This window comes from Coregonus lavaretus, assembly GCF_964263955.1.
Source record: "Coregonus lavaretus genome assembly, chromosome: 1".
NCBI classification, from domain to species: Eukaryota; Metazoa; Chordata; class Actinopteri; order Salmoniformes; family Salmonidae; genus Coregonus; species Coregonus lavaretus.
Window position 1 is genome coordinate 67,944,409 of NC_139988.1, and position 24,646 is coordinate 67,969,054.

At 42.4% G+C, this 24,646-nt stretch overlaps 3 protein-coding genes and 1 long non-coding RNA gene across 4 annotated transcripts in view; 2 read left to right on the forward strand and 2 right to left on the reverse strand.

Annotated features, from left to right (window-relative positions):
• The window catches only part of LOC311133814 (uncharacterized protein), a 65,203-nt gene extending 60,544 nt beyond the window's left edge, over positions 1 to 4,659 (reverse strand). The window contains exons 1-5 of the mRNA XM_084167392.1: positions 4,606 to 4,659; positions 2,786 to 2,893; positions 2,509 to 2,562; positions 2,233 to 2,313; positions 293 to 381 (exon numbers count right to left, since the gene is read on the reverse strand). Coding sequence (XP_084023518.1) covers positions 293 to 381; positions 2,233 to 2,313; positions 2,509 to 2,562; positions 2,786 to 2,868 — 307 coding nt within the window. The 5' untranslated portion in view covers positions 2,869 to 2,893; positions 4,606 to 4,659. The remainder of the gene's footprint in view (positions 1 to 292; positions 382 to 2,232; positions 2,314 to 2,508; positions 2,563 to 2,785; positions 2,894 to 4,605) is intronic.
• Positions 4,660 to 4,711: 52 nt separating this feature from the next.
• LOC311130523 (beclin-1) lies at positions 4,712 to 15,591 on the forward strand. Its single transcript, XM_084163285.1, has 11 exons — positions 4,712 to 4,762; positions 6,336 to 6,469; positions 6,611 to 6,675; positions 6,804 to 6,862; positions 6,999 to 7,226; positions 8,110 to 8,304; positions 8,860 to 9,006; positions 9,285 to 9,434; positions 9,631 to 9,691; positions 9,904 to 10,046; positions 13,617 to 15,591. Exons 1-11 carry the CDS (start codon positions 4,713 to 4,715, stop codon positions 13,783 to 13,785), a joined length of 1,401 nt encoding a protein of 466 aa, XP_084019411.1. The 5' UTR covers position 4,712; the 3' UTR covers positions 13,786 to 15,591.
• A 5,776-nt stretch (positions 15,592 to 21,367) lies between these two features.
• Positions 21,368 to 23,358, forward strand: LOC311126982 (uncharacterized protein). Its single transcript, XM_084158711.1, has 2 exons — positions 21,368 to 22,509; positions 22,845 to 23,358. Exons 1-2 carry the CDS (start codon positions 21,940 to 21,942, stop codon positions 23,061 to 23,063), a joined length of 789 nt encoding a protein of 262 aa, XP_084014837.1. The 5' UTR covers positions 21,368 to 21,939; the 3' UTR covers positions 23,064 to 23,358.
• Positions 23,359 to 23,614: 256 nt separating this feature from the next.
• Positions 23,615 to 24,333, reverse strand: LOC311127444. The gene is made up of 3 exons (XR_014613120.1): positions 24,189 to 24,333; positions 23,949 to 24,009; positions 23,615 to 23,722 (listed from the first exon to the last, which is right to left on the reverse strand). It is a non-coding gene; the product is annotated as an uncharacterized lncRNA (long non-coding RNA).
• Between the last annotated feature and the right edge of the window lie 313 nt (positions 24,334 to 24,646).

The following is a 24,646-nucleotide window of genomic DNA, read 5'->3' on the forward strand; positions in this document are numbered from 1 at the left end:
TGCTAAATGACTAAAATGTAAATGTTAATAAAGTTTGACTTTATCTGACTGTTTTGTTGACATTCCCTTTAGCACAGCTCCATCTAGTGGATGCATAACGCAACCCCAGTCAATCGTTTGACTATCTTCTATTCTATGCGCCTTATAATCCGGTGCGCCCTATATATGAAAACAGTTCTAAAATAAGCCAGTCATTGAAGGTGCGCCTTATAATCCGGTGCGCCTTATAGTGCGGAAAATACGGTAGTATAGTAACATGTTTTGATGATGGAAGCTAAACAATGTGGCTCACAGTTTGTGCAGGTGTCATGTTCATAGGCCTGGACCATATTCTGCAATCCCTCGGCCAATCTCTGGAACCCAGGGCTCTCCTGCAAACTCCTGCACACAGACAACAGGGTCAAATAACACATTTGACCCAATTGTACAGTGGGGGAAAAAAGTATTTAGTCAGCCACCAATTGTGCAAGTTCTCCCACTTAAAAAGATGAGAGAGGCCTGTAATTTTCATCATAGGTACACGTCAACTATGACAGACAAATTGAGAGAGAAAAATCCAGAAAATCACATTGTAGGATTTTTAATGAATTTATTTGCAATTTATGGTGGAAAATAAGTATTTGGTCACCTACAAACAAGCAAGATTTCTGGCTCTCACAGACCTGTAACTTCTTCTTTAAGAGGCTCCTCTGTCCTCCACTCGTTACCTGTATTAATGGCACCTGTTTGAACTTGTTATCAGTATAAAAGACACCTATCCACAACCTCAAACAGTCACACTCCAAACTCCACTATGGCCAAGACCAAAGAGCTGTCAAAGGACACCAGAAACAAAATTGTAGACCTGCACCAGGCTGGGAAGACTGAATCTGCAATAGGTAAGCAGCTTAGTTTGAAGAAATCAACTGTGGGAGCAATTATTAGGAAATGGAAGACATACAAGACCACTGATAATCTCCCTCGATCTGGGGCTCCACGCAAGATCTCACCCCATGGGGTCAAAATGATCACAAGAACGGTGAGCAAAAATCCCAGAACCACACAGGGGGACCTAGTGAATGACCTGCAGAGAGCTGGGACCAAAGTAACAAAGCCTACCATCAGTAACACACTATGCCGCCAGGGGCTCAAATCCTGCAGTGCCAGACGTGTCCCCCTGCTTAAGCCAGTACATGTCCAGGCCCGTCTGAAGTTTGCTAGAGTGCATTTGGATAATCCAGAAGAGGATTGGGAGAATGTCATATGGTCAGATGAAACCAAAATATAACTTTTTGGTAAAAACTCAACTTGTCGTGTTTGGAGGACAAAGAATGCTGAGTTGCATCCAAAGAACACCATACCTACTGTGAAGCATGGGGGTGGAAACATCATGCTTTGGGGCTGTTTTTCTGCAAAGGGACCAGGACGACTGATCCGTGTAAAGGAAAGAATGAATGGGGCCATGTAACGTGAGATTTTGAGTGAAAACCTCCTTCCATCAGCAAGGGCATTGAAGATGAAACGTGGCTGGGTCTTTCAGCATGACAATGATCCCAAACACACCGCCTGGGCAACGAAGGAGTGGCTTCGTAAGAAGCATTTCAAGGTCCTGGAGTGGCCTAGCCAGTCTCCAGATCTCAACCCCATAGAAAATCTTTGGAAGGAGTTGAAAGTCTGTGATGCCCAGCGACAGCCCCAAAACATCACTGCTCTAGAGGAGATCTGCATGGAGGAATGGGACAAAATACCAGCAACAGTGTGTGAAAACCTTGTGAAGACTTACAGAAAACGTTTGACCTGTGTCATTGCCAACAAAGGGTATATAACAAAGTATTGAGAAACTTTTGTTATTGACCAAATACTTATTTTCCACCATAATTAGCAAATAAATTCATAAAAAATCCTACAATGTGATTTTCTGGAATTTTTTTCCTCATTTTGTCTGTCATAGTTGACGTTTACCTATGATGAAAATTACAGGCCTCTCTCATCTTTTTAAGTGGGAGAACTTGCACAATTGGTGGCTGACTAAATACTTTTTTTCCCCACTGTAAATGACACGTAGTCACTGGTTACCAGGAAACAAAGTAAACAGGCTTACACCCAGAGTATGATTCATTATGGCAGAATAATTCAAAACATTGAGACCTTTTGAGAAGTACAGTATAGTACACATTTCCTTTTAAACATATCTCACTGACACATTCACTCTCATAATGAACGTGTTATTCCTCTACAGTCAATACAGCATACCTTTTTGTGATCTTTGTCTTACAAACTGGACAGTTGGCCTCCTTTCTCCTACTGCTGTCCAAAAGCTTCATCATACAAAACCTATTCATAGAGAGAGCAACAACTGTGAGTGCTTGAACAATGTAAAACACTGCCAGGTTAGTGGGAGATGTCAATGCGTAACACTGTCATTGAAAATAAACTTTAAAATCACTTACAAACATTCACCTACACTACAGAATGAACCAGCAGTAAAGTTGATTTGGACCACAGCAAAGAAAGTGAAAGCCTACTTACTTGCAAAACTGGTGGTCACATTTTGTAGACACAGGTGTGGTCATCAAGTCCAAACTACATGGAACAGAGAGCATAGAGCAGAAGAACAAACTATGAACAGGATCGTAATTGCCTACTTCCAACTGTTTATAAGACAACAATTGATTTCAACATAAAGTAGAAACAACCTGCATAGTAAACAGTCAACTACCACCAAAAGCATATGTAACATCAACACACCTTACACAATACAGTAACCTTCTATAGATGGCTAACGTTATTCTGCTGTCACACTCACCATATTGGACACTGCAAGATCTCCCAGATGACAGAGATCCCCTGTCTGACATCTTCAGCCTTCGGGGATTTCATGGTGTTCATTTTCTCATGTGCAGCACAAATGTAACTAAGTAATGGGAGATTTCATTAGTTTCTGACCATCCTGAAAACGACAAGCATTGGCGCTTTTACTAGCAAGTTGATTTCCTAGCTATCTAAGTTCCTACTAGCTGCTATAAGCATCACTGGTGAATTTAGTAAACTAACTTTGCTCGTATTGTATAGGGTTGCACAAAAACAGTCAGCAGGAAGCCAGAAGTTAAATAACATTTCATTTCAAGTTATTGTGCTGGTGGGCAGGACAGGACGGTTGGTCATTATGACACAGGGAATTTGAGATAAAATATCTAAAGGAACATATTATTAAACAGGCTTTCCAAACATGTCAAAATAAAAGTCCCACACGCGCGCCATATGTGGACAAAAAATTAATAACTTGTGGGGGACTTTTATTTATAAAAAATGTTTTTAGATGTTTCTCTAACTTTATGGCAAGTCAAGCTAGCTTGCAGAGCAGCTAACTAGCTAAAAGCTAGGCTAAAGATACCACTGTAGCTAGCAACCTCCACCTAATAATTATCACACACAAAAAAACGTTATTGCCATCAAACTTAAAACGGGAGACAACGCTCATAATATAGTTGTTTTAACAGCCAATGTGTATTATTTAACATTATTATTAAAATAGTACTCACTTACAGGAATGAGTAATTGTTTACAAGTTGCTAGCTACCCCATAAAGCCACCACTGAAAACCACATATTTTCCAATTTTTCTGTGGTTTGGTCACTGGCTGAAGTATGCGGTGTTGGTCTAGCAACGGAGCATTCAACCGCAAGGGGGGAATTGTGATTCCACTCAGTCGTGGACGTCTCCATTTAAATGAATGACATCCGGCGCAACATAATGGAGTGCCTATGGTGAATATGAACTAGGCATTAGAAGTTCAGAACGTGTAGAAATAATTATCCTCAAAATGAACAATCGTTAAACTAAATAATGAAGTTTCTATAATCCTAATCCAGGTGTAGATTAAATCTCACATTCCAGTGTTCGAATTTGTGTAAACAAGGCTGCATATAATTTCTGTTTTTGCAACTCCCGCAGCCAATGGCAATGTCCGCTTTAGGTATAATTCTGGGAGCCACTTGTGGATTTGACAGGTCTAATGCCGCGTTTAAAACAACTGGGAACTCGGAAAAATACGAGGTCAAATTATGATGTCAGTGATCTTCAGGTCGGAGCTCTAAAAAGAGTCCCGAGTTGGATGACTATTCAAAACGATTTTTCCCAGTCGGAGCTCGTTTTCTTCCAAGTTCCCAGTTGTTTTGAACGTGGCATAAACGGTTCCACCAACACGTCAAAACAACCGCTATGCTGATGTTGGCTAAAGAAGCGGATCTGATTTAATCGAGCCTTACATTCCTACTAGTTAAGTGTTGTAACGTTAACTAATAGCAATATTTTGTTATTCGTAAAGAGTTTATTAATTTGCCAAATATATAAAAAGATGAAGACTAGTGTGTCAGTGTCCTTGCATGCTAGCTAGCTAACAACAACTACACGGGCGGGCACTAACGTTACACACTGTTGTTGCTGTGGCTAGTTAGTTAGCGCCAATTACACAACTCGAGTTTGAGTGGAGACAGGCATAATAATGTAATGAATGACGAGACAGTTTCATTTCAATAAGATCACCTATAGAGCAAATACATCTTATAACACTACATCTGACACAAATACTGAACGAATGAAGAAAATAGTACAACTTTACAGTACTTCTGTAGTTTGCTTCTCTCCTCGATTGAGTTTGGTTTTCCCGCAACTATTTTGGCGCGTGACCACAACCCTTCCCATTGAAGTATGACGACTTCCTTTCGCGAGCAATGTTAAAGGCGTCATATCCGTTAAAAACAACAATAAAGGAAGTCCTCGGGTAAGAAAATATATATTTTGAAATACTTAAGTCTCTTTGTTGTTGAAATATAAATAAATATGAGTCTTTGCTACTCACATTGTGTTGTTTTCAACTGAAATGTCACCGCCGAGTTAGTACCGTATTTTAGCCAGCTAGCTACTGTTAGCTAACATTAGCCCAATATAATGTTCTAAAGGAGCCTAGCTAATTATAACATGACTTCTTATATAGTCCAAGGTTGGACCGTACATGTTCTGTTTAAAGGCAAAATGGCTCTGGAAGGCAACATTTAAGCATTCATCGATTCTCAATTGCGGTACGGTTCTATAAAGATAAATACCTGTACTTTCATCAAAAATAATTTCACAAATGCAAAATACACACTTGTACATTGTTTTAACACAGTTGCAGCCGACAATATTTTTCAATGACTAACGTTACATGGATGTATTAATTCCGCCGATTCTATTGCAAAACGTTTCTTAAACGGAACGAAACGTGGATGGACCTACCTGAATTTGTCCAATAGAAACTCTTGTTTTAGTTGTAAAACTGAAGTTTTGCATCTATTTGGACTAATGATTACACCCCACGTTTGTGGCGTCATCTTCCCTTTACACACAGGTGTTCGGAGACACAGATAGTTAATTAACACAGGTAGTCAGTCCACTGTCTTCAGTCTGTTTTCCGTAAACAAGCGCTGTAATATGGAAATATGGCCGTGTGGGAACCCTAACGCTATAAAGGTGTAGTCATTTACCTTTAGTTTTTTGCCAATTATTTCTCTCTGATATGAAAGGTATGTTCCTTATGTTTCCAAAACAGTACCGCAAGCGATGCATGTTAATGTTTAGAGCAGGGTTCTTAACAAAACACACCCGGTGAGAAGATACTATCGTCAATAGGCGCTAAAGTATGTCAAAGTCGCGTCAATTCAAACCTGGTATTAGGAACAAAAGAGGTCAACACGACTTCTAAGATATACTAGTTATTTTAATTAATGCAAAAACCTTCAATGGTAAATATGATGTTTCGTATATACGGGCTCTCTGAGATACCTCGCAGGGCACCCCAGAGAACTAACCCATTGTTCTGGGTTCTTGCTCAAATACTCTTACAGAGGGAGTTTCCCACCTCTCTGCTGACCAATTAGAGTAGAGACTTGAGCGTGGTTTAGACTTACTCAGTCAATCCGTTGATGCATCTCTGTTACCAGGCATATGTCCATATCATAACAAGCTGTCATAGTGAGAAGAGCCAGCTCCCTTAGACACCATTCCTACGTCCAAGGAAGGTTCACAGATCACAAAGAACCAGTATAGTCTGGCATTTGGAGACACAAATCCTTATCTCCCTTTACCCCCTAAAACAGCTCTTCACATCAATCACAGCCTGCCAGGTGTCACAACCTACATTAGCCCAGTCAAGAATGCATTCTTTCTAAGTTAGTCATCCCATCAATCCAATTATTTAGAAAATAGAACCCAACAAGTAGTTAGCGTCAATGAATGGGGTAAGCTAAACTGTGCTAGCAAAACCACCAGTCACGAGTAGTTTGTCTACCAGCTAACACTGTTCATTCTGTTTCCAGTGTTGCAATGGAGGGCTCCAAGTCCTCTAGTACTACCATGCAGGTCAGCTTCGTGTGTCAGCGCTGCAGTCAGCCTCTCAAGCTGGACACATCCTTCAATGTGCTCGACCGTGTCACCATCCAGGAACTTATTGGTATGTTTACCTGAGTGTATGTTTGAGAGCTAGAGAGAGAGCGTGTGTGGGTGCGTGTGTGTATGCGCACGCTTTGGAGAGAGCTACAGAGGAAGAGATGGAGATCAGCGTTGTGAGTCTGTGTGTCTTCTGTCCCATCAGCTCCTCTGGTCACAGTGACACCAAGCAAGCAGACAGAAAGCAATGAGGGGGAAAGGGCTCCAGAGGTGAGAGACACTGGGTTGTTTCAATCCAATGGGAAGATGGTTTTGTAACCAGGGTTCACAGCAATATCCTTAATAGAAATTGAGTTTTAAACACTGACAGGGATTCTGAGTTTCCTCTCTTCCTCCAGGAAACCTTTGTGGAAACAAAGCAAGATGGCGTCGCAAGAAAATACATCCCTCCTGCAAGGTAGCATCAAGTCTAACTACCTTCCAACCTGCTTGGCCTACAGTGTAATGCCCTGCTCTCAACTTGAACTACCATACCCTCTAGATCTAGGATGATACCTACATAGTTTCAACAGTGTGTGTGTGTGCGTGCGTAGGATGATGTCCACAGAGAGCGCCAACAGCTTCACTCTGATTGGAGAAGCGTCGGACGGGGGCACCATGGAGAACCTCAGTCGGAGGCTGAAGGTGACCAGTGATCTGTTTGACATCATGTCGGGCCAGACCGACGTAGACCACCCGCTGTGCGAGGAGTGTACAGACACCCTGCTAGACCACCTGGACACGCAGCTCAACATCACAGAGAATGAGTGCCAGAACTACAAGTGAGTAGTCATGCACTGCTACTAAACTAACATTACAGAACTAGTGGGTAGTCAAAGTGTACTACACTATGCAACACATAGCAGGTTTGCCCAATAAATATTTGCTTAGGCAGGGAGCCAAGACCCACGAGGGCTCAGTTTACACCAATATTTTGTTGCCTGGAGCAATATTGTGCATCAAAAGGATCACTTATTTGCATGCTTGAATCATGTGTGTGTATATGTGTGTTTTTGATGTCTGTATGTATGGGGCAATTTCTTGTTCATGTTCGATTCTTGCGTGCGCATCCCGGTGTGGTGACACTGATGGTTTCTCAGAACTGATGGCTTCTACGGTTGTGGCTAGCTAGATGGAGAATTTACATAGCAGGTTAGGATAATTAAAGTAGCAGGTTAGGATAATTAAGTTAAGAAAAAGGGTTAGGCTAAAATGCTGTACTCCATCTAGCCACAACCATAGAAGCCATCACTTCAGAGAAACCATCAGTGTCACCACACCAAAAAGCTCTGTAGCAGGATCGCTGACGCTAAAGTTAACAGTGAGTGAGTGAAGACACGGAAGACTGAGGGCTATAGCTATGTAAAACAAGTTCACTTATTCTTCTGGCTTTATCTAGCTCTATTTGTGATATTTTACCTTGCCTCACTGGCTTGCTAGGTAATCAATCCTCTGACATCTGCGACGTTGTGGACGATAACATCTGATTACGTGTTTGTTAACTTGCATGAGCTGCATTTGAAGTTGCATGTGATTGTATCCACTGCTAGGTAAACAGAGGTTTGTAATGACGAACTGCACGCACAACTTTTCATGACGCGGCCGGGTTTCGTGTTTTTCATGTGTCTATATCCTTGTCTGAATATGGTGTGTGTCCTCTTCTAGGAACTGCCTGGAGCTGCTGTCCCAGCTGCAGGAGGACGAGGAGGACAGCCTGTTGCTGGAACTCCAGAAACTGGGCGAGGAGGAGGAGTCACTGGTGGGGGAGTTGGAGGCGGTGGAAGAGCAGAGGGCTGCCGTGGCTGAGGACCTGGTCCAGGGACGCAGCCATTCCCAGCAGCTAGACACTGAGGAACTGCAGTGAGTAATGGCTGTCTGTTCTCCAGTCTGAGGAATTTTGGATGATGTATTTCCAAGTTCAAAGCACTTTGGCTGTGGCGGCTGTCATGCTGTCTCACAGGTAGAACGTAAAATGAGCTTGTGAAGTCCTCCATCTCAACCTTATGCACATAGTAAAGAAATGAATGGGACACCGTTCACCCTACTGGGAACATGCAAAAACACACATTCTGAGAATGTATCCAGCAGGGTTTCCCAAACTCGGTCCTCGGGACTTCAAGGGGTGCTCGTGTTTGGTTTTTGTCTTTGCGGTAAACAGCCGTATCAAATAATCAACTAATCATCAAGCTTTGATCATTTGAGTCAACTGTGTAGTGTTATGGCAAAATCCAAAACGTGCACCTCTTGGGGTCCTGAGGACCAAGTTTGGGAAACGCTGCATTTTGCAAGACAGGAGAATGGGAAGAGGGAGACTCCAGATCGACCCCTACTCTCTGCACGATATAATTCAATTTCACAAATGAATCCCTTATCCTCCCCTGGCCTGTGTGAGTGATGTGTGTCCGTGTGCTCCAGGTACCAGAAGGAGTACAGTGAGTTCAAGCGGCAGCAGCTGGAGCTGGATGACGAGTTGAAGAGTGTGGACAACCAAATGCGCTACTGCCAGATCCAACTGGACCGCCTGAAGAAGACCAACGTCTTCAACGCCACCTTCCACATCTGGTAAGGACACATACTCTGACGCATTACAGACACGTATACATACACTAAAATTCAGACGCACAAATGGACAAACACCCATGAATTATTGACCAAATGTATGTTAGTTTAGCGACTTAAGCTCCTCTGTTTGAAGTGGTGGCGCTTGCTTGCTTGTATTTAGAATGAAAGCACAGCTGCCTCTCTCTCACCCCTCATCTTGTCTTCACATAGAATTTTGAACGGCATCCTTTACATTGATAGTTTCTAGTGCTGATAATAACTTTGTCTCTGGTCCCCAGGCACAGTGGCCAGTTTGGCACTATCAACAACTTCCGTCTGGGCCGACTACCCAGTGTCCCCGTTGAGTGGAATGAGATCAACGCCGCCTGGGGTCAGACCGTGCTACTGCTCCACGCCCTCGCCAACAAGATGGGGCTACGCTTCCAGAGGTCAGACATGACACACACACACAAGGACATAGACGTGGCACACACCCTTTTACGCCATGTAATATGTTCAATTGCCAAAGAAGTAACTGTATTTTAATCAGTTCTTTTGTCATATCCAAATAAACATGATACATTGTACAATGTCATTAAAATAATGTAAAATATCTTGGTGAATTTCTTGAACCTCTCTCTATAGATACCGCCTGGTCCCATATGGAAACCACTCTTACCTGGAGTCACTTACAGACAAGTCCAAGGTAATGGTTGTTACCAACAAGTGAGGTCTCAAACCAAAAGGCACATGAACACACTTACCACTGGATACTATATGTTTAATGAGCTGTGAAAGAGTGAACTATCCTTTTAATATTATTTTGCAATACTCATTAGACTGGCCCAAGCCAACCCCCATGAATAGGCCATGTTGTAATGGTACATTCCACTCTCTCTTTCCTCTTTGTGTGTGTAGGAGCTACCACTGTACTGTTCAGGGGGCCTACGCTTCTTCTGGGACAACAAGTTTGACCATGCCATGGTGGCCTTCCTGGACTGTGTGCAGCAGTTCAAGGAGGAGGTGGAGAAGGGAGACACTGGATTCTGCCTGCCCTACAGGTCAGTCAACTAGTCTAGCAGACATCATCAAATTATAATTGTAATCATCTATGGATTATGCAGAGAAACAAAGGATTAAGCTGTCAAAAGCTGACCAACTTCAGTTATTTGTGTAAGTTTGGCATGTTATACAACTAAATCAATTAGTTTCTTTCTTCATTTTGCCAATTCATATTATAATTTTTTCACTCCTTTTCATATTCAGATTTGACAAATACATTCCCTTGTTTTTTAATATTTCATTTATTATACTTTCCTGTACTAGTAACACATCTGACAGAATGATTTAGATGAGTGTTTTACACAGGTGTTTCTGTAGATTTGAGGAACTGCTGAACACTGTTGGTTTAGATGGTTCTGGATACAATACTGCCTCCTAGTAGTACTGCCTCTTATTGGAACCCTCACAGATTCCAAAGTAGATGTCCTCTTTTGGGCAGCAGGTGGTTTAGCAGTCACTGTATGTCTGTCTGTCTGTTCAATCCAAAATACAAAAGAGCAACAGACTCTGGTCCCTTGGTGCATGACACCACAGATCGCTTCATGTAGCCGGCCATTACAGTGCCCTTGAGCCGGTGCTTGGTGGAGTCATAGACCCCCCGTCTAGAGCTATTGGAAGAGAGCTTGGCACAGATCTCGCTGTGTTTCTCCAGGCGGCTAGGATCAAAGCACCGGCCGCAGTGCTCACACTGCTTCAGCTTGGAGTTGGCTGCACTCATCCCAAATCGACGTTTCAACACCACCTGAATTAATGGATGTTATCAGATGGGCAGCTAGGGCAACAAATACAACATGTACAAACCAGATGAGGCTGGTGGGAGGAGCTATAGGAGGACAGGCTCATTGTAATGGCTAGAATGGAATAAAGGGAACGGTATCACACACACAATCATATGGAAACCACATTTGACTCCGTTCCATTTATTCCATTCCAGCAATTACGAGCCCATACTTCTATAGCTCCTCCCATCAACCTCCTCTGATACAAACGCATGTGATCACCAACACTACACTAGATCAGAAGTTAGCATGGCTTTGAAATGTCAAGCTACTTTACCTGTCCGTCCTCCTTTTTCTCTTCCATGGTCAAACCCTTCTTCACTTCCTTTGGCTTGCTCACAGCGTATCTCGTGACTGTCTGCTTTGGCTTACTTGCCACGCTGCTTTCTTCTCAATTTCTCCTCACCTCTTTACTCCTTCCTTCCTCTTCTTCGTAATCTCTTATCATCTCCCATAGGTCAGAATCCACCTTCATCAGGCAGATCTCCTGGATGTACTTCTCCACCTTTTTTCTGAACAGTTCCTTTCCGTTTTTCTCCTCCAAAGCCTGAGCACCCATCTTGGACCCACTCTTAATCAGGTTCAATTCTTGGGTGACACTGATCAGCTTGGCCTTCAAATATGCCATCACCTGCCCAGCCTCGGAGTTGAAAACGTCCCATACCATCTCATCGGGGCATGGCGGTAGATCCTGTACAGTTAGCGTCTTGAACTGAATGTGTTTCTTCACAACCTGCCTTCTGATCTTTGAAGCAGCAGGACGAGGGCTGCCCTCTGGTCTGACTGGCTGGAATGGCTCCTTCTTGGCATCATTGTTTGGCACTCTGGCTCTAATGGGAGGCAGTGGCATCTTGGCGACTATTTTGGCTCCATGGACTGCCTTCAATGGGTTGGCGCTATGGAGGTAGATGTCTTTCACCACGCAGGTTTGATCCCTCTTGTTGCGGATGGGTTGCAGTGGCTTCCGGATGGGAGGAACAGTAGCCTTCCCTCGCTGCTGAGATGTTGGAGCTACATGCAGTCCTTGACTCTTCCCATTGCAGATGGACCTCTTCTTCTGCAGTACTGGGATTTTGGAGGGAGGATGTGGTTTCTTTTCCTCAGTGTCAAACTTTTCCACAGCCTTCAAACTGGCAAGTCGTTGCAGAGCACTCTTTCTTTCTTCAGTCAACTCCAGTACTGGGATTCTGGAGGTGTTTAAACTGTTTTGATTGAGCGCAGGAAGCTTCTCAGTGGCCTTGGGTTGAGATGGTGGGGCAGGCTGAACGGAGTTGCTACTGGCAGCTCCAAGGTTCCCTGTTAAAGCATTATCTTCCTGTATCGGCTGCAGGAATCTCCTCATCATCAAGGAGATCGACAGTGGCATTCTTCTAACCCCGTTCTGCAACCTCAAGTTTTCGTCTAGTAGCATTTTCTATATTTTATGGTGATCTAATTTGTTAACTATATCTCAGGAGGCATCCGCTAGATTGTCTTGAATACTGATGTTCTATGTTCAGCAATCAGGCACCAGAATGTTCAAACAGAACATTTGGAATTCATTGATCAGTTGTGACATCATCGTTGGTTCACACAGATTGAGACTTCTAGAATCTCACAGTTTATGTGGATGTCATGTCATAATGGACCATAATATACTGCCCAAAATGGTTAATGTGACCTATCTGTGTTGAACTGCTTGCCCACATCTCATATTTAAACATGCCACCTTTCTTTGAGGGGAAACATATTACTATACTCTCTGAATTATCAATTTAAAGAAATCTTGGCAATTTATTCATTACAAAATTTAGCTAACATAATTTTTTTAAATTAGATATTTTTATTTTACCCCTTTTTCTCCCCAATTTCGTGGGGAGAAATGTCCCATCGCTGAAACTCCCGTACGGACTCGGGAGAGGCGTGCATTCTCCGAAACACAACCCAGCCGAGCCGCACTGCTGTTTGACACAATGCCTGCTTAACCCGGAAGCACCAATGTGTCAGAGGCAACACTGTGCACCTGGCGACCGTGTCAGCGTGCACTGCCCGCCACAGGAGCAATGGGACAAGAATACTCCTGTCGGCCAAACCCTCCCCTAACCTGGACGACACTGGGCCATTTGTGCGCCACCCCATGGGTCTCCTGGTCGCGGCAGACTGCGACAGAGCCTGGTCTCAAACCAGGATCTCTAGTGGCACAGCTAGCACTGTGATGCTGTGCCTTAGAGCACTACGCCACTCGGGAGGCAAATTTAACTAACATTAGATAGTTAATCCAGAGATTCTTGCCTCTGCAGTCTCGTCCAGATCATCATGGCATTTGTAGTTCTTTATGATAGCCACATTAGTATCTAATTAGCATTTCATTTTGGGGGGCTAAATACAGGCGAATATATTAAGTCACCTTGTCCTACAGAGATTTACTCGGTTATCAAAACATCACACAAGGGTAAGCCTACATGAAGCACAGCCCTTATTTTAAGTTTTTCTAAAATCCCCTAAGGGACTGCTATGTTTTATGGGTATTATGACTCATACTGTGGTACTCTGATTTAATAACTTGCCAAATTTACACAAAGAACTGGAGTTGGTCAGCTTTTGACAGCTTAATCCTTTGTCTCTGCATGAACATTTGCCTCCCACTAGTCACTAGCATGAGAAATCTGCAGATTAGTTTGTCATAGCGTACTGGCTTTAGATACAAATGTTGGTGTCAGCAGCTGTAGATGTTGCACCAGGTTCTTTCATACCCCTCTTGAGAAATAAATAAACCTCAAACCCTCAAGTCTTTAACTCACCTTTTTTCAGGATGGACGTGGAGAAGGGCAAGATTGAGGACACGGGTGGCAGCGGTGGCTCCTACTCCATCAAGACCCAGTTCAACTCGGAGGAGCAGTGGACCAAGGCGCTCAAGTTCATGTTGACCAACCTCAAGTGGGGCCTGGCGTGGGTGTCATCTCAGTTTTACAATCGATAGAGGAGGAAGATGAGGACTTATCCTGGGTGTGAAAACCAACATTTCCTCACAATGTGTGAATCTCAAAAGTTCCTCTCCTCGGATCTTCTCCTACAATGCTCTCCTTGCTTCCCTATGATGTTTTGAGAGGGTTGGGAGAAGACTGGAGAAATGACTTTTGAGATTCACCACTGGTGTGAGTTCCAATCCAATAAGTCTTGTTTCCTTGTTTGATTTCCATATTGACCATTTGAAAGGACAAGATAAAAACGGTTAAATTATACACATTCAAGTCCAGCTAGACTAGTAGGTGTTATGAAGGGAGCTATCTGAGACTTTTGGCGCACATCCCAGGATTGCATCCTAATAGTAGCTAAGTGGCTTCTGGTTGTCTCTTTTCCTTCTTATACACAGATCTTATGACACTGGATAGGTGAAAGCATCAGATGTGTCCAGTTGACCTGTTCAGTTCTTAAAGATCAGTACAAGTGAAGGGAAGGGAGACTAGGAGAGAAGGATACGTTGAACTACTGAGATGCAGCACTGGAATGGGTTCTTATTATGTATCACATGCTTCTTACTTTGCTCCAGAAGCAAAACTGGAGTGGCAAGAATCTGGTTTTCTGCCTATTTTTTTCAATTAGTTTGTGTCTTTCTGAGGGTTAACTCCACTCTAGCCACAGAATAATATACATTGTGCATGTTTTAATAGTTTTTATTTTACTGTGCTGGTAAGGTAAAACATTTTTCTATTTCACCAGGCGTTGGAACAGCATTGGAACGCTTGTCTTGTCTGTACCCACTCGCAGTGCGCACCAAGTATCTACCGAAAGCTTTGGCGTCGGGATTATACTGTGTGCTTTTGTTCATTGGCAAATTCAACAAGTCAATCCTTTTACTACAAGAGACTGCTTGGTGTGGATTAAATGTAGACAAGGAGGCTTGTGGCAGTATTTAATGCCCATATCAATGTGTTGATTGGTTTTTCAGGTTCATTACCCATATGAACATGCCAATGATAATGGACCCACACAGAACGCTTTAAGTAAAAGGATATTTACAATTCTAACATTTGTAAAAAAATAAATATATATATAAATAAGTATTCAACCTCCTGAGTCAATACATGGTAAAATCACCTTTGGCAGCGATCACAGCTGTGAGTCTTTCTGGGTAAGTCTCTAAATGCTTTGCACACAAGGATTGTACAATATTTGCACGTTATTCTTTTTTAAATTCTTCAAGCTCTGTCAAGTTGGTTGTTGATACAAAGCCATTTTCAAGTCTTGCCATATATTTTCAAGCCGATTTGAGTCAAAACTGTAACTAGGCCACTCGGGAACATTCAGTGTCGTCTTGGTAAGCAACTCCAGTGTATATTTGGCCTTGTTTTAGGTTATTGTCCTTCTGAAAGGTGAATATCTCCCAATGTCTGTAAAGCAGACTGAACCAGGTTTTCCTCTAGGATTTTGCCTGTGCTTAGCGCTATTCCGTTTATTTTCATCATGAACATCCTTGCCGATGACATGCATACACATAACATGATGCAGCCACCACCATGCTTGAAAATATGAAGAGTGGTACTCACTGATGATGTTGGATTTGCCCCAAACATAACGCTTTGTATTCAGGACATAAAGTCCATTTCTTTGCCACATTTTTTGCAGTATTACTTTACTGCCTTATTGCAAACAGGGTGAATGTTTTGGAATATTTTTATTCTGTACAGGCTTATTATTCACTGTCATTTAGGTTAGTATTGTGGAGTAACTACAATGTTGTTGATCCATCCTTTGTTTTAGCCATTAAACTCTGTTTTAAAGTCACCATTGGCCTCATGGTGAAATCCCTGAGCGGTTTCCTTCCTCTCTGGCAATATATATTGATACACCATCCAAAGTGTAATTATTAACTTCACCATGCTCAAAGGGATATTCAATGTCTGTTTGTTTTTTTACCCATCTACCAATAGGTGCCCTTCTTTGCGAGGGATTGGAAAACCTCCCTGGTCTTTTGTGGTTGAATCTGTGTTTGAAATTCCCTGCTCGACTGAGGGACCTTACAGATAATTAATTGTATGTGTGGGGTACAGAGATGAGGTAGTCATTCATCAAATGTGTGACTTATTAAGCACATTTTTACTCCTGAACTTTATGCTTGCCATAACAAAGGGGTTGAATACTTATTGACGCTAGACTTTCCATGAATTAATTTGTAAAAATTTATAGAAACATAATTCCACTTTGACATTATTGGGTATTGTGTATAGGTCAGTGACAAAATCTCAATTTAATCCACACAACAAAATGTGGAAAAAGTCAAGTGGTGTGAATACTTTCTATAGGCTCTTTATGAGATTGGCTCTTCAGGCAGTTGTTGGGTGCTAGCTCTGTATGTCTGTGTATATTTGAGTATTACCAGTTAAGCTATTCTGCTTTTCTCTGGTATACTATGCTCGAGGGAAATCAGGTTTCACAATGTCCTAAAATAACTTTGTCAATGACTATATTCTTGGGAAATATATAGAGTTCAACGTATGATACAACTCAAGCAAAAATGTATAAAAAAGCTTTTCTTTCAAAACATAAAATGGAATGGCACGGTTTGGTTATCCCGAAAACAGGTATGCACAGGGCACACACTACACACACACTGTTACTTTAGGCCATTCATGCAGGTGGGAAGCCATTGGGTCTTATAGACAAGCCAGACTGGCACTGCCCCTTCGTGTCTTAGGAGGGGTGGGGAGAGGGAGGGCACTTCAGCTATTACTCCTCCATCCCCATCCTTTGTTCTGTTTTTACCCCGTCCCCTCCATCCTCCTTCCCCCATCCCTCTCTCCAGGCAGCGGCGGATGAAGGCCTGATGGAGAGAGAGAGGTAAAGGCACCGAAGTGAGATGTTTATTTTTTTTTGGGAGGGGCGGGTAGATCAGCTTTAATATTGCAGATAGATTGTGGCTTCCATCAATGTAATTGTCTGCATCATTTCAAATCCCCCATATATATATACACATACATACATACATATACACATACATTAAAAGTCAAAAGTTTGGACACACCTACTCATTCAAGGGGGCTGATCCCTCACCTTCCTCATGATCATTGATGCCCCACGAGGTGAGATCTTGCATGGAGCCCCAGACCGAGGGTGATTGACCGTCATCTTGAACTTCTTCCATTTTCTAATAATTGCGCCAACAGTTGTTGCCTTCTCACCAAGCTGCTTGCCTATTGTCCTGTAGCCCATCCCAGCCTTGTGCAGGTCTACAATTTTATCCCTGATGTCCTTACACAGCTCTCTGGTCTTGGCCATTGTGGAGAGGTTGTAGTCTGTCTGATTGAGTGTGTGGACAGGTGTCTTTTATACAGGTAACAAGTTCAAACAGGTGCAGTTAATACAGGTAATGAGTGGAGAACAGGAGGGCTTCTTAAAGAAAAACTAACACGTCTGTGAGAGCCGGAATTCTTACTGGTTGGTAGGTGATCAAATACTTATGTCATGCAATAAAATGCAAATTAATTACTTAAAAATCATACAATGTGATTTTCTGGATTTTTGTTTTAGATTCCGTCTCTCACAGTTGAAGTGTACCTATGATAAAAATGACAGACGTCTACATGCTTTGTAAGTAGGAAAACCTGCAAAATCGGCAGTGTATCAAATACTTGTTCTCCCCACTGGGGACACAACCATCCCAGCTCTGAAGATTTTGCTGCGAAGAGACAAAATCACTAGAATATTTGTTTCTGTACTGTCCATATGCAGCTTGTTTTTGGTTGCATGTTCAGGAATGGCTGAAGAATTGCAACATTTACCTGGAGATAATTCTCCAAATAGCACTGCTGGGGGATTTGAAAAGTCATAGTCCAATTGATCAATAATATAATAATATTCTTAGCAAAAATGTATGTTTTAACTTACACTCTTTAAAACTATGAGAATGGAAAGGTTCAGAATTTTGTGAAACAGCACAGTTGAAAAGTATATGGCAAATATATATCAACTGGATGGTGTTCGGAGAGGAGTTGAGTGGAGCTGAAAGATGGGACTAAAACCAAACAAAAGATAACTATTGTAAACTAAACTGTAAAATGTATGTAGTATGTATAAGCTGGAAGTAGAAGCGTAAGTGTTGTCCTTTAGTTTACTCCAATTAGGGGAGGTAGGGTTAGGGAAAAATAATAAAGGAAAATGTATATTATTTTATATATATATATACATATATATATATATATACATATATACATATATATATATACACACATACACACACACACACACACACACACACACACTACCAGTCAAAAGTTTGGACACACCTACTCATTCCAGGGTTTTTCTTTATTTTTACTATTTTCTACATTGTAGAATAATAGTGAAGACATCAAAACAATGGAATAACACATATGGAATCATGTAATAACCAAAAAAGTGTTAAACAAATCAAAATATATTTTATATTTACTTCAAATATATTTACTTCATACTTCAAATAGTCACCCTTTGCCTTGATGACAGCTTTGCACACTCAATAAGGCCAGTTTTATTGCTTCTTTAATCAGCACAACAGTTTTAAGCTGTGCTAACATAATTGCAAAAGGGTTTTCTAATGATCAATTAGCCTTTTAAAATGATAAACTTGCATTAGCAAACACAACGTGCCATTGGAACACAGGACTGATGGTTGCTGATAATGGGCCTCTGTACGCCAATGTAGATATTCCATTAAAAATTAGCAGTTTCCAGCTACAATAGCCATTTACAACATTAACAATGTCTACACTGTATTTCTGATAAATTTGATGTTATTTTAATGGACAAAAAAAATGCTTTTCTAAGTGACCCCCAAACTTTTGAATGGTTGTGTATATGTGTGTGTGTGTGTGTATACAGCTCTGGAAAAAATTAAGAGACCAGTGCAAATGTTTCTTAAACCAGCATCTCTACATGTGACAGCCATTCCATTCCAGTGTCTGTTGAATTCCAACACAGGCACCCCTCATTCTACTGAATTAGGTACTGATTAGGTGATCACCTGAACCAAATCATATTTAACGAGGAAAAGTATAAAACCCACTGCTGTGGTCATCACTATCCTCTTGCAATAGGACCAGCTGGATGGCAAAAACAGTGCTAATAGTACCTCAAAAATAACTATGGACCATGCCAAAAGAGTTGAAAAGGAACGTTTTGAGTGAGGAAAATAAGGGTTCAGTTCTGGCTTTACTGGCAAAGGGATACAGTTAGCATCAGGTTGCTTCCGTCCTTAACATTTCAAAGATGGCGGTTCATAAGAACAAGGTCAAGCAGCAGACATTGGGGACAACAAAGCTACAGACCGGCAGAGGGCGAAAACGAGACTCTGCTGACCGGGATGACCACCAACTCATTCGAATGTCACTCAACAACTGTAGGATGACATCAAGTGACCTACAAAAAGAATGGCAAACGGCAGCTGGGGTGCACGGCGAGGACGGTTCGAAACAGGCTCCTAGGGGCAGGGCTGAAGTCGTGCAAAGCTAGAAAAAAGCCCTTCATCAATGAGAAGCAAAGAAGAGCCAGGCTGAGGTTTGCAAAAGACCATGAGGATTGGACCGTAGAGGACTGGAGTAAGGTCATTTTCTCTGAGTCCAATTTTCAGCTTTGCCCAACACCTGGTCGTCTAATGGTTAGACGGAGACCTGGAGAGGCCTACAAGCCACAGTGTCTCGCACCCACTGTGAAATTTGGTGGAGGATCAGTGATGATCTGAGGGTGCTTCAGCAAGGCTGGAATCGGGCAGATTTGTTTTTGTGAAGGACGCATGAATCAAGCCACGTATAAGGTTGTCCTGGAAGAAAACTTGCTTCCTTTTGCTCTGACATTGTTCCCCAACTCTGAGTATTTTTTTCCAGCAGGACAATGCGCCATGCTACACAGCCAGGTCAATCAAGGTGTGGATGGAGGACCACCAGATCAAGACCCTTTCATGGCCAGCCCAATCTCCAGACCTGACCCCCATTGGAAACTTCTGGAATGTGATCAAGAGGAAGATGGATGGTCACAAGCCATCAAACAAAGCCGAGCTGCTTGAATTTTTGCGCCAGGAGTGGCATAAAGTCACCCAACATCAATGTGAAAGACTGGTGGAGAGCATGCCAAGACTCATGAAAGCTGTAATTGAAAATCAGGGTTATTCCACCAAATATTGATTTCTAAACTCTTCCTAAGTTAAAACATTAGTATTGTGTTGTTTAAAATGAACATTAACTTATTTTCTTTGCATTATTCGAGGTCTGACAACACTGTCTCTTTTTTGTTATTTTGACAAGTTTTCATTTTCTGTAAATAAATGCTCTAAATGACAATATTTTTATTTGGAATTTGGGAGAAATGTTTTCAGTAGTTTCTAGAATTTTAAAAAAAAGTTAATTTTACCCAAACACATACCTATAAATAGTAAAACCAGAGAAACTGATAATTTTGCAGTGTTCTCATTTGAACAGTGAGAGACCGAATAACAACAAAATAATCCAGAAAAACGCATGTCAAAAATGTTATAAATTGATTTGCATTTTATTGAGGGAAATAAGTATTTGACCCCCTCTCAATCAGAAAGATTTCTGACTCCCAGGTGTCTTTTTATACAGGTAACGAGCTGAGATTAGGAGCACGCTCTTAAAGGGAGTGCTCCTAATCTCAGTTTGTTACTTGTATAAAAGACACCTGTCCACAGAAGCAGTCAATCAATCAGATTCCAAACTCTCCACCATGGCCAAGACCAAAGAGCTCTCCAACGATGTCAGGGACAATATTGTAGACCTACACAAGGCTGGAATGGGCTACAAGACCATCGCCAAGCAGCTTGTGGAGAAGGTGACAACAGTTGGTGCGATTATTCGCAAATGGAAGAAACACAAAAGACCTGTCAATCTCCCTCGGCCTGGGGCTCCATGCAAGATCTCACCTCGTGGAGTTGCAATGATCATGAGAACGGTGAGGAATCAGCCCAGAACTACACGGGAGGATCTTGTCAATGATCTCAAGGCAGCTGGGACCATAGTCACCAAGAAAACAATTGGTAACACACTATGCCGTGAAGGACTGAAATCCTGCAGCGCCCACAAGGTCCCCCTGCTCAAGAAAGCACATATACAGGGCCGTCTGAAGTTTGCCAATGAACATCTGAATGATTCAGAGGAGAACTGGGTGAAAGTGTTGTGGTCAGATGAGACCAAAATGGAGCTCTTTGGCATCAACTCAACTCGCCGTGTTTGGAGGAGGAGGAATGCTGCCTATGACCCCAAGAACACCATCCCCACCGTCAAACATGGAGGTGGAAACATTATGCTTTGGGGGTGTTTTTCTGCTAAGGGGACAGGACAACTTCACCGCATCAAAGGGACGATGGACGGGGCCATGTACTGTCAAATCTTGGGTGAGAACCTCCTTCCCTCAGCCAGGGCATTGAAAATGGGTCGTGGATGGGTATTCCAGCATGACAATGACCCAAAACACACGGCCAAGGCAACAAAGGAGTGGCTCAAGAAGAAGCACATTAAGGTCCTGGAGTGGCCTAGCCAGTCTCCAGACCTTAATCCCATAGAAAATCTGTGGAGGAAGCTGAAGGTTCGAGTTGCCAAACGTCAGCCTCGAAACCTTAATGATTTGGAGAAGATCTGCAAAGAGGAGTGGGACAAAATCCCTCCTGAGATGTGTGCAAACCTGGTGGCCAACTACAAGAAACGCCTGACCTCTGTGATTGCCAACAAGGGTTTTGCCACCAAGTACTAAGTCATGTTTTGCAGAGGGGTCAAATACTTATTTCCCTCATTAAAATGCAAATCAATTTATTATATGCGTTTTTCTAGATTTTTTGGTTGTTGTTATTCTGTCTCTCACTGTTCAAATAAACCTACCATTAAAATTATAAACTGATCATGTCTTTGTCAGTGGGAAAACGTACAAAATCAGCAGGGGATAAAATACTTTTTTCCCTCACTGTATATATGTACCTGTTTTCGGGATAACCAAACCGCGCCATTCCATTTGATGTTTTGAGAGAAAAGCTTTTTTTTAATACATTTTTGCTTGAGTTGTATCGTAAGTTGAACTCTGCGTGGTGAAAGATATCTACCTCCATAGCGCCAAGCCATTGAAGGCAGTCCATGGAGCCAAAATAGTCGCCAAGATGCCACTGCCTCCCATTAGAGCCAGAGTGCCAAACAATGATGCCAAGAAGGAGCCATTCCAGCCAGTCAGACCAGAGGGCAGCCCTCGTCCTGCTGCTTCAAAGATCAGAAGGCAGGTTGTGAAGAAACACATTCCGTTCAAGACCCTAACTGTACAGGATCTACCGCCATGCCCCGATGAGATGGTGTGGGACGTCTTCAACTCCGAGTCTGAGCAGGTGATGGCATATCTGAAGGCCAAGCTGATCAGTGTCACCCAAGAATTGAACCTGATTAAGAGTGGGTCCAAGATGGGTGCTCAGGCTTTGGAGGAGAAAAACGCAAAGGAACTGTTCAGAAAAAAGGTGGTGAAGTACATTCAGGAGATCTGCCTGATGAAGGTGGATTCTGACCTATGGGAGATGATAAGAGATTACGAAGAAGAAGAAGGAAGGAGTAAAGAGGTGAGGAGAAATGGAGAAGAAAGCAGCGTGGCAAGTAAGCCAAAGCAGACAGTCACGAGATACGCTGTGAGCAAGCCAAAGGAAGTGAAGAAGGGTTTGACCATTGAAGAGAAAAAGGACAGACAGGTAAAGTAGCTTGATATATCAAAGCCATGCTAACTGCTGATCTAGTGTAGTGTTGGTGATCACATGCGTTTGTATCAGAGGAGGTTGATGGGAGGAGCTATAGAAGGATGGGCTCCTAATGGCTGGAATGGAATTAATGGAGCAGAGTCAAATGTGGTTTCCATATGATTGTGTGTGTGATACCGTTCCCTTTATTCCATTCTAGCCATTACAATGATCCTGTCCTCCTATAGCTCCTCCCACCAGCCTCATCTGGTTTGTACATGTTGTATATCTTGTATTTGTTGCCCTAGCTGCCCATTATTTGGCCCATCTGATAACATCCATTAATTCAGGTGGTGTTGAAACGTCGATTTGGGATGAGTGCAGCCAACTCCAAGCTGAAGCAGTGTGAGCACTGCGGCCGGTGCTTTGATCCTAGCCGCCTGGAGAAACACAGCGAGATCTGTGCCAAGCTCTCCTCCAATAGCTCTAGACGGGGGGTCTATGACTCCACCAAGCACCGGCTCAAGGGCACTGAAATGGCCGGCTACATGAAGCGATCTGTGGTGTGATGCACCAAGGGACCAGAGTCTGTTGCTCTTTTGTATTTTGGATTGAACAGACAGACAGACATACAGTGACTGCTAAACCACCTGCTGCCCAAAAGAGGACATCTACTTTGGAATCTGTGAGGGTTCCAATAAGAGGCAGTACTACTAGGAGGCAGTATTGTATCCAGAACCATCTAAACCAACAGTGTTCAGCAGTTCCTCAAATCTACAGAAACACCTGTGTAAAACACTCATCTAAATCATTCTGTCAGATGTGTTACTAGTAAAGGAAAGTATAATAAATGAAATATTAAGAAACAAGGGAATGTATTTGTCATTTCTGAATATGAAAAGGAGTGAAAAAATTATAATACGAATTGGCAAAATGAAGAAAGAAACTAATTGATTTAGTTGTATAACATGCCAAACTTACACAAATAACTGAAGTTGGTCAGCTTTTGACAGCTTAATCCTTTGTTTCTCTGCATAATCCATAGATGATTACAATTATAATTTGATGATGTCTGCTAGACTAGTTGACTGCCCTGTAGGGCAGGCAGAATCCAGTGTCTCCCTTCTCCACCTCGAACTGCTGCACAGTCCAGGAAGGCCACCATGGCATGGTCAAACTTGTTGTCCCAGAAGAAGCGTAGGCCCCCTGAACAGTACAGTGGTAGCTCCTACACACACAAAGAGGAAAGAGAGAGTGGAATGTACCATTACAACATGGCCTATTCACGGGGGTTGGCTTGGCTAATGAGTATTGCAAAATAATATTTAAAGGATAGTTCAGTCTTTCACAGCTCATGAAACATTTTTTGTTGTTTGTCTCCATATAGTATCCAGTGGTAAGTGTGTTCATGTGCCTTTTGGTTTGAAACCTCACTTGTTGGTAACAACCATTACCTTGGACTTGTCTGTAAGTGACTCCAGGTTTGAGTGGTTTCCATATGGGACCAGGCGGTATCTATAGAGAGAGGTTCAAGAAATTCACCAAGATATTTTACATTATTTTAATGACACATGTTTATTTGGATATGACAAAGGAGCTGATTAAAATTCAGTTACTTCTTTGGCAATTGAACATATTACATGGCGTAAAAGGGTGTGTGCCACGTCTATGTCCTTGTGTGTGTCATGTCTGACCTCTGGAAGCGTAGCCCCATCTTGTTGGCGAGGGCGTGGAGCAGTAGCACGGTCTGACCCCAGGCGGCATTGATCTCGTTCCACTCTACGGGGACACTGGGTAGTCGGCCCAGACGGAAGTTGTTGATAGTGCCAAACTGGCCACTGTGCCTGGGGACCAGAGACAAAGTTATTATCACCACTAGTAACTATCAATGTAAAGGATGCCGTTCAAAATTCTATGTGAAGACAAGATGAGGGGTGAGAGACAGAGGCAGCTGTGCTTTCATTCTAAATACAAGCAAGCAAGTGCCACCACTTCAAACAGAGGAGCTTAAGTCGCTAAACTGACATACAGTGCCTTGCAAAAGTATTCATCCCCTTTGGCGTTTTTCCTATTTTGTTGCATTACAACCTGTAATTTTAATGGATTTTTATTTGGATTTCATGTAATGGACATACACAAAATAGTCCAAATT